General features: G+C 36.6%; 1 protein-coding gene across 1 annotated transcript; it reads right to left on the bottom strand.

Annotated features, from left to right (window-relative positions):
- Positions 1-6956: 6956 nt before the first annotated feature.
- On the bottom strand, positions 6957-8718 carry LOC113332887 (protease Do-like 8, chloroplastic). The gene is made up of 7 exons (XM_026579388.1): positions 8692-8718; positions 8270-8336; positions 8032-8107; positions 7820-7905; positions 7511-7709; positions 7090-7157; positions 6957-6997 (listed from the first exon to the last, which is right to left on the bottom strand). Exons 1-7 carry the CDS (start codon positions 8716-8718, stop codon positions 6957-6959), a joined length of 564 nt encoding a protein of 187 aa, XP_026435173.1.
- Positions 8719-9826: the final 1108 nt, after the last annotated feature.

Raw genomic sequence — 9826 nt, 5'->3', positions numbered from 1 at the left:
CTTCCAAGAAATTATCCTCTGCACCACTTTCATAATCATAATCACTATCAGCAGGACGAGGAACTTCATCATCATCTACTTCCAAGGGTTCGATTGATGTAGGAGGAAGAGATTTAGACAATAAAATATCATTTACGAGGACTTCAGCTCGGAGATGAACTTGACGAAGAAGTGCTCTCTGATGATTCCTATCTTGAATATCCTTAAAATAAACAAGATAATCAAGTCTTCTTTCTGCTCGGTCGCGAGAACCAGTAAGGGAAGAAACGAGCAATTCATTTCCTTTGTGAATTTTGGCATATTTAGCCTCCAGAACAGAAATGGAGGAATGAAGATTCTTCTCAGACTCTGCGAAAGGTAGAATACAAAATTTCAATAAGATGAAGAACTTAGAAAGATATGACAAAGAAAAGATAGTTAAGGCAGTCAAACTATTATGACTACCTTACTTTTGCGAAATAAGGTGTTGAATCAAGGACAGACAACTATTTTCCCAACGGTCCATTGCGTCATCAAATTTATCTCCAACTAAACCTTCAAGTCGAGACTGAAGATTTTTCTCTTTAGAAATAAGAAAGGCATTTTTCTTCGCAAGAGAAGAATAAAATTCTTCTAATTTGGAATATTGTTCTTTAAGTTGATTCTCCTTTACACTTAAAGCTATTCTACCTTGAATGAGTGCATCTCTTTCAGCGATAGATGACTCTGTTACTTCTTTAAGTTCATTTCTCAAAGAGCGGAGAGATTGATCTTGGTCATCACATACTTTCTGAAGAATGCTAAGTTGTTGCGAAGATATCGCCATCTTGTTTAAACAAGTTCGCTTCTCTTGAGATAAGGTTTTATTCTCATCGGATAAAGTTTCCATCCCTAAATTAGCCTTAGTTAAAGAATAAGAAAGACGAGATACTTCATTACTTAATAAATCATATTGCCTCTGAACTAATTGGGTATTTTCATTGGTAAGATTATTTATATGATCAAGATAATATGAATAGAGGTTATCTAATTGGTTATATTGATCCATCAAAATTTCTTTATCAACACGGGCTTCTTCAACAACAGATTCAAATTGATATCTCTCCATTATTCGTTTCTGGTTTAAGGCTTAACATGCGAAAGAGGGATTTCAAGGATAATTAAATATGGGAAGGATAAAATCATTAAAAAGGCAAATTGAAGACATAGATAAGGAAATCATACCTCTCAATTCATCATTCTTCTTGCGAAGATTGTCAAGATCCAACATAACATTCTGAAGCTTTTGATTTTCGAGACGAAGAGCATTACACTCTTTTTCCAAAGCTGAATGTGAAGCAGCTCTGTCAGAACCTAAATGCTTGCTCAGAATTTCGCAAACATTAGACTTGACAGGATTAATGGAGGACTTCTTGCCATCATCCAGGACTTCAGACAAAACTTTGAAAGCAATATCTATTCCTTCCACGGTTTCTTTCGAAAGGGGAAGAGACTCAGGTAGAGAACTGTCCATGATAGAAGGTTGAGAAATATTCTCAATAGGAAGAGAAGAAGTTTCATTCACAGAAGGATCAACAAGGAGGGTTTCAATCATTGAAAGATCAGTTGAAGAAATGAAGTTTGAGGCATCTTTTTCGCGAATTGGAGATAATGGTTTATCTTGCGAAGATGTCGCAGGAGATTTAGAAGAGATAAGTAAGTGGAATGGAACATAAGTTTGAAAAGTTTTAAGGTGGCGAGATTTCTTGAGAGGTTTATTGACATCCTTATCATCCTGCGAATTACAATCCAGATAAGAAACAGAGGCAACAATATTGTTATTAGAAAAGGATAATGTTTCTTACTACCTTCTCGTTCGCAACCTTTCTTTTATGCGCAACAACCTTATGCTGCGGTTTGGGAATGTTAGGGTTCTGAACCGTAAATTTAGTGTTGGAGGCGCTTTTTCTGAAATAACAACAGTATGGGAATCACATAAACAACATCAAATAAGGCAATAAACAAGATCAATTTCAGCAAAACCCATAATGGCGCTAGAAAAAAGAAAACTAACCTTGATGAATCCATGGAAAGCACTAGCAGGAAGATTATTTCGATGAAAATTACGAATGATGAAGATCTGCAGAAGAAATAGTACGAAGATAAAGAAGAACTTAAAAATATTGAAGAATAAAGAAGAAAAGTTGCAATAACAAAATTTGCAAAAGAACGATGAAGTTGCAGAGAAAATAAAAAGAAAGAAAAAGAGAGTGGGAAAGAATATATATAGAGGGAATTTTTCCTTGAGAAGATAAACACGATTAATACGGAAAAATATAAGCGGTTAAAAAGCAGTGGTTACAAAAGACGTGTCAAGAAACGGATGGAAAAAAGGATACGTGTGATAAATGCAGAATATGAAACGATGGATAACTGCGGCATTTCTCACATAATTCTCTACTTCGCAGAAAAGATATGAGAAGAGGCAAGATGGAGGATCAGAATCTCGCAACAATAATATCTTAGCGAAATTATCAACAACACAACACAACAGCGTCGCAGAACAATTTTAAAAATGATGTAATAAACGACATCATCTAAAATCATTAGAAAGATATGATGATCCTGCGAAAATTAAAGAGTTTGCGAGATTAACATTTGTAAGGTTGCGAGAATGTCGCAAGCCATATCCGAAAATAAAGGACAGATTAGCTGTCATCCACTATGTATTTCCCTATAAATAATCGCTCAACTGAGAAGAAAAGAGAGATCTTTTTTGGAGAAAGGAATAAGTAAATAGGAGAGAGAAAGTCTAGAGCAGAGGTTATTCTTGATTCTTTTATCTTTTCTTGTAAGAATATTCAAAGATTCATCAATAAAATTAAGATTGAAAATCTAAAAATGAGTTGAGTATTAATGAAATCATATGAGGGGTGTAGTGTAGGATTTCCTGCAACTACACTATATGGATTGGATCATACACTTTTGACATTTCGAGCTGAGTATTCACTACTTATCTTTTTCTCGAAATCGTGCGTTGGTAAAACGTTTCACTTTGATCAAGTTTATCTTTACCTAGTGACGAAAGTCATGAAAAGTTTCAATTACTTTGAGAATTGCTCTGACGTGAAACGGTCTGTGAATAACGGCTATATAACGTCCTCTGAGAATGTCTCAATGATTGGAATGAGAGTTTAGATTACATAACAATGTATTCCTTAATCCGAAGTTTTCGAACTTTGTTGATTGAGAGAAACCGGAGGAATTGGCTTTGCCAAGTCCGCGAACCCAGTCCGCGAAGCTAGTCCGCAAACTGGAGGAAGTCTCTTTGCCGAGATTTTCTGCTGAGTTTCGAAAACTCTGCCGGTTGCCTTAAGTCCGCGAACTTGTTTGTGAGCTTAAGTGGTTATGATCTAAAGATGTACTCTGAACATGAAACTTAAATTACTAAGGAATGCTTTATGCAAACCGTGACTATAAAGTTCATGAGCCGATTCATCGAATCGAATCATGTTTATTTCAACTGTGTCTTGTGTAGTTACATAAGATCTCATAGCAATTGAACAACTCTCTAACTAGTTCATTTGAGTCAATTGAATTAGTTATGGTGAAGAAGAACTAGGTTAATATGAAATGCTCATATGGTTAACCTTTTGGGTTACTATGTTGAACCATCATACACGTACACGTTTGGGCATGGTTTTCACAAACCAAGTAAACGTCTACCCAAGTGTGTGTGACAAGCTAAGTTTTCGATCTAACGGTTGAGAAATATTAGCTTGAACCTAAATCAGGTTTTCATCTAACGGTGAATATGGATTGCTTTGTAACTAAGGAAAAACCCTGATTTGAAGGCTATATATAGGAGATATCTAGCATTGAGAAAAACTAATCCCCACAAGTCTGTGTGATACTAGTGCGCTCGCTAGAGTCGATTCTCCTTTAACCTTTGGTTTTCTTCTCTAAGACCAGGTTAACGACTTAAAGACTTCATTGGGATTGTGAAGCCAGACCGATACTACTTTTATCGTAGTTGTGCGATCTGATCTTGCATCTTCTATCGTACGAGTACAATATTTGATTGGCTTGAGATCGTGAGAGTTCTCCGATAGGCAAGATAAAGAAGTGACAAAAATATTCGTCTCACTGTTTGTGATTCCTCGACAAACCGCTTGTGTAGTCAAGAACGATTGTTAAGAGGTGATTGATTAATCTAGGTTGTTCTTCTGGAATATAAGATCGGATTATCAATTGGTTCATGTTCACCTTGATTTTATATCTTAAGACGGAACAAAACCTAGGGTTTTTCTGTGGGAGACAAATTTATCCTTTGATAGACTTTTCTGTGTGAGACAGATTTGTTTATTATCAACTCTGCGATTTTGGGTTGCAGCAACTTTTAGTTGTGGGTGAGATCAGCTAAGGGAATTAAGTGCGCAGTGTCCTGCTGGGATCGAAGGCGTAGGAGTACAACTGTACCTTGAATTAGTGGGAGACTGATTGGGGTTCAACTATAGTCCAGTCCGAAGTTAGCTTGTAGTAGGCTAGTGTCTGTAGCGTCTTAATACAGTGTGTATTCAATTTGGACTAGGTCCTGGGGTTTTTCTGCATTTGCGGTTTCCTCGTTAACAAAACTTCTGGTGTCTGTGTTATTTCTTTTCCGCATTATCTTTTTTATATAATTGAAATAATACAGGTTGTGCGTGAAATATCATCGATTGGAAATCCAACCTTTGGTTGTTGATTGATAAAGATTGATCCTTGGACATTGGTCTTTGGTACCGTCCAAGTTATCCCTCTTTGATAAAGACTCGCAGATTTCCAATTGCTTGAGTAATGATCAAATCGAGAGATTGAGATATAAGCTCTTTGATATATCTTTTTATTGATTGAGTCTAACTGTCTAGTTCATTCTCATAAAAAGTATATTGGAGTTTGTCCATACAGATTTCTAAGCGAAATATTGGGTGGTGTTGTTAGACCCCCGCTTTTTCAGTTACAAGTACAAACACCAATTGAGGCACGTCAACAAACTTCAACGAAGAGCAAATCATTTAGCAAGGAAGCTTAAACTTGCTCAGAAGACCGCTGAGGTATGTAGGATCTTATCTTCGTCTAAGAAGTTAGTTTCCAAGGATAAACCAAGACCATTAGAGAAGAAAGTATGGTCGAGTCGGTTTGATAGACAAAAGTCCGAGGATTTCTCTCAAGAGGAAAATGGTGGACAAATTGTTGTCACCGCAACGCAACTTGATTGTGTTGATTTGGAAATCTTGTCTCATGTGCCTGATCAAAAGAGAGAATGATTTTGTACCTCTTAGGCTTTAGGAAAAGTTTTCTTTCTTTTTCTTAGTTTTTGTTCTTCCATATCTATCAACAAAGGAGGGTTATTATCGACAATTCGACTCTTTATAGGGTTGTGAGTTGGACGTGTACGAACCTGTTTAAAGGTTTCGAAACCCTACATTTCTTTTTCCTTCCTCAAAACCTCTTTTTATCTCAAGACTACTTGTTGAGTTCAATTTGTGATTTCCTCTCACAAACCCATACGTTATGGATACTCCAAGCATGATGTCTTCTGATGGAAAAGATATTAATATGATTGTTAAGCCATCAATCATGAAGGAAAAAGAAAAATCTCCGTTATCTCCTACCTTGAAAAGAAAAAGAAAGAATGTGAGGAAGCCAAGAGTCGTTCCCTCAAACTCTCAGAAGTTTTCTAGTGTTCTTGAAGAGTTGAAGGAGATGCGAAAGGAGATTCAACAAATAAAGGCTTTTGTGTATAAGACTCATGAGATTCAGAAGGCCCTGGTTCGACAACATCAGCCGAGAAGGTTTATTAATATAAAATCCTACCTTAATGAACCTTATGCCCCAATGGCTGTTGACGACAAGGAGTTCGGGGACGATAAAGAATTCTTCAAAGGTCTTACTGTCTAGTAAATCTTCTATTTTCTTGTTCTTATTAGAAGAATAACTAGAGTTTGGAATAGCCATTATTGTGATTACACATAGCTGTGTCCAACATTTTCATCTTCATGTTTTTAGATGGGCTTTTTACAAAAATAGGCCTGTTTTTTTGGTGCTTTTCAAATGTAGGCCATTTTTTTTATTTATTGCTAAACTAGGCAAGTTTTGACCAAAAGTGATGGATGGAAAGTTAGCTGCAGTTATCTTCCAGCTGTCCATATCTTCTTAGCTAAAAAGACGTTTTAGTCCTTCAAATCTTCATCAATGACACAGATTGCATAATAAAGAGAACTGCAAAGATGTCCCGTATAGAGTACACGTGTAGGAGATCTAGCCACATAAAATCAAATGCCAGGATTGGTCGTACTTTAAGTTTTTTTAATCACATGGAAAAATCCCCCATTTCGAGCATTACGTCAAAAAATATCATTTTCACCTGTAAATTATAAACTAAATGAATTCAGCATACTTAAAAAAGAGAGACATTCTTAATAAAAATACAGTGCAGCATTATTTCATCTAATCTCTAGTTCCAGCAACGAAACTGAGTACACAACTGAGTGCAATAAGGACCTTAATGACTCATTTCGTTCATTTGCAGGTTAACTCAATATATGCACAACAGTTAACAATATATATTGCTACAAGAATCACGTTGGCCTTTACTTATTTTCTGATCAGAGAACATATCGCAAAAGCCACGAGGCTAGGAATATAGAAGTAACTACTACACATAATAGGGCAATACAAAGTTAACCATCTCAATGGAGTTTTTTTGGCACACACCAAACAAAGGAAGGCAGTAACAATACCATCCTGAAAAATGATACCAGTAAAAGTCGAGGCGCCAAGCAAATTTTGTCCTAGTAAACTAAGCAAACAGTATGCCAGCAGAAATCCCCAGACCCCAAACCTGGAATCCACTTAACTCCATTTGGAAAATGTAACTGATAAAAATGGGGTATGAGTAGAATATGATAAAAGGACTGTGTAAAGAAGACAACGGATATCAGGTCATTCGATCAGCATTACTTTGCAGGGTTTACTACTGCTACTTGAACTTTTCCACCTAATTGGATACTCACAAGGAATTAAGTCACTTCCTGTTCTACTTATGAAAAGAACAAAAATGGGAAATTAAGAGCACATCCATGTAGTTACCTGTTTGAGTATATATTGCAGTGTTAATCCCAATTAAATTTCCTTTAGAGTCGAGTAGGGGGCCTCCGCTGCCAAAATTACAACAGAAGTAAGATAGCAGGAGTCAGTTCGTTAATGCAAACAAGCTCAGACCGAGTTTAACTAAACTTAAGAAAGAACTGTGGGACAAAAGTACTTCAATTTAGCATTGAACCAAACGATTATAAAAGAAGCTCGATCAGAAGTTCATCATTCTAAATCTGATCAATAGGTAGAGAAACAATTTATCCCAGAAAATAAGGAATCTTGTAGAATATCACAGGAGTTCGTCGGATAATAACACGGGAATTCGTCGGATAATTTTATAGATTTGGTTTACCCGATTATGGTTATCAGAATGCTTATCACACTCCAACAATAAAAACCAAGATCCTAGACAAACCTGTTACCAGGATTGATGGATGCATCTGTCTGAATTCCGCCACTGATTGTAACTCCAGCTTGGATGTTAATTTCTCTATTTAGTCCACTAATAACTCCAACTGTCAGAGTGTGATCAAATCCAAATGGGTTTCCGATCGCTAAACACTGCTGGCCAACTTTTAGATCAGAAGACTGTCCCACCTTAATTGGCCTCAGAAGTCTTGTACATGTACTCCATTTACACAATCTCCTGTTTATATTCAACAAGAGAATAATGTTATTAATACTAATAACAAGCATAGTGTGCTTGGTTGACAAGATCATTTACAAGAACAACAAGTAAATACCTGTAAAACGGCGAGATCTTTGTCACGGTCTGCACCAATTAGCTTGCCCTCAAAGTTCTTTTGCACCCTTCCGAGAAACAAACACAATCAAGAAGATTGGATACCACAATAAAGGATCCAACTCATATATCAAAGGAATATCTAAATACCGCGGTTGCGTTTCAGCAATCAGCGTAGAGCATCGAAACCTCACCCATCAGACGCAAGAATATTGACTAGGGCAACAACTTGACCAGGGGCAGGATTTCTTGAAAGAGCGTTGCCAACAACTGGACAGTAAGAATAACATAACTACATCATTGAGTTACCATCTGAAGTATTCTGGTTCTACCATCAGTTAAAAATGCGATGAAACAGACGAATCTATTAAAAGGAACGAAATGGTTTTGCCACACCAGCGACCACAAAGACAACGACGAACTAGTTCTTACCATGATAGTTTGTAACTATATGTCCTTGTTCATCCCAAATTACTTCTGAACCATTTCCTTCAGGAACCTGGGCACATGTGTAGTAAATGAATAATCAATACCAATAGGATTACAGGCACGAGAGGCTGGTATAAGAACTTAAAGTAACTAATGTGTCATTGAACCCAAACAGTTTCTAAACTAAGATTTCAAAATACTCAAAGACCTAATCCACTGGATTGTAATAACTCATGCCATCATTACCTCGACAACACATGGCTAGCCAGCTAACCCATGGCTAGAGCAGTGGCAAAGAGAAGAGACGTGAACTGACTACTTCAAGACCTGAACTGTCGTTCAGGATTTCTGTCGAACACCTTTGTGTGTGTGAAACTGGGAACTCAGAGATGGCTATTTTGCTGTTGTATGAGCTCCCCTTTAACCTGCAATCGAATTGGAGATAAAACCATTCTCGCGTACCTTCTCAAATACACATACATTCACTAATCAGTCACCATTCATCCCTCAAATCAATGGTGGTAGCTCAAGTTCTTTCCTGTACGACAGCCGACATGTTTTTGGTTCCAAATTTGCTTTTGATGTGAAATTTCTCTGGTAAGAGAAACTTGTAGTCTACATTTCAAGAAATTACAACGAGAAACTTGTGAAATTTCTATGGTACAAGAAACTTTTTGCTGTTAATTGATCTCCAAAACCAGAAACCCATCGATGTTGTTGTGTAAACACCATCGACTCACCGAATTTCATCTCATTGTAGAACCTTGCTGCTGTCAGTTCTTAATATGAGAATCAAATTGTCAAGAAAAATACAGATTTGCATCAAAGAACCCCCAATATAGATCCATTTAAGAACCCCCAAATTCAGCTGATGCTGCTGTTGTAGAATGACTATTACTGCCTGCGAATCTTCACATACCAATGTTCCTGGTGGTGCTAAAATCCACGATTAAATATCTTCTAAACATCCACCATTAATGTTAATTAGGTTTGATTAGAGAAAACCCCCTAAGTTATCTCTTGATTTTAGCAGAAGAAAAAATTGATTTAGAAGAACCAGAGAGAACTAGAGAGAACAAGGAAGAAATGGACGAGAATCACTAAAGCAGTGACACACGTACAAAAAGGTTATTTCATTAATCTTACCACATCCATGAGATATCCCTATATGATATTTTGGCGAGATATTGACAAGTCAACGCGATAAATTGACCGAGATGGTTAAAGTGGATGGAATCCGTTTAACTTGCCTAGTTTTGCAAGAAATAAAAAAAGTGGCCTAGAAATGAAAGTGAGGGTCCAAACCAGGCCTATTTCTGCATATAATCCTTTTTAGATTTATTGGTTTAAATTCTAAATTTGTTTGGAAGATGATTTTTGCAATATTAATCTTTATGAGTTTATATATTGCAATATTTTTATGGGATGTGTGTGTTTACGTCCGTGAACTTGACCGTCCCATATCTTGTCAAAAGTAAAGTCTTTCGAATGTCGATATCCATATGTTGATAAAAGAATGAATGGACTTTTGACAAATACAAAAGTTAAGCCTATATTATC

This window comes from Papaver somniferum, unplaced genomic scaffold, assembly GCF_003573695.1.
Source record: "Papaver somniferum cultivar HN1 unplaced genomic scaffold, ASM357369v1 unplaced-scaffold_132, whole genome shotgun sequence".
In the NCBI taxonomy this organism is placed as follows: Eukaryota; Viridiplantae; Streptophyta; class Magnoliopsida; order Ranunculales; family Papaveraceae; genus Papaver; species Papaver somniferum.
Note: the sequence above shows the minus strand (reverse complement) of the source record. Positions and strands in the feature narration are given on the sequence as shown.

Excerpts from the sequence above, each read along its gene's own strand:
- LOC113332887 (XM_026579388.1), bottom strand. The coding sequence starts at position 8,718 with ATGGTTTTATCTCCAATTCGATTGCAG. Across the intron at positions 8,337-8,691 it reads TATCTCCAATTCGATTGCAG|GTTCCTGAAGGAAATGGTTC; the intron begins GTTAAAGGGGAG and ends ACATGTGCCCAG. Across the intron at positions 7,906-8,031 it reads AATATTCTTGCGTCTGATGG|GGTGCAAAAGAACTTTGAGG; the intron begins GTGAGGTTTCGA and ends GTTTCTCGGAAG.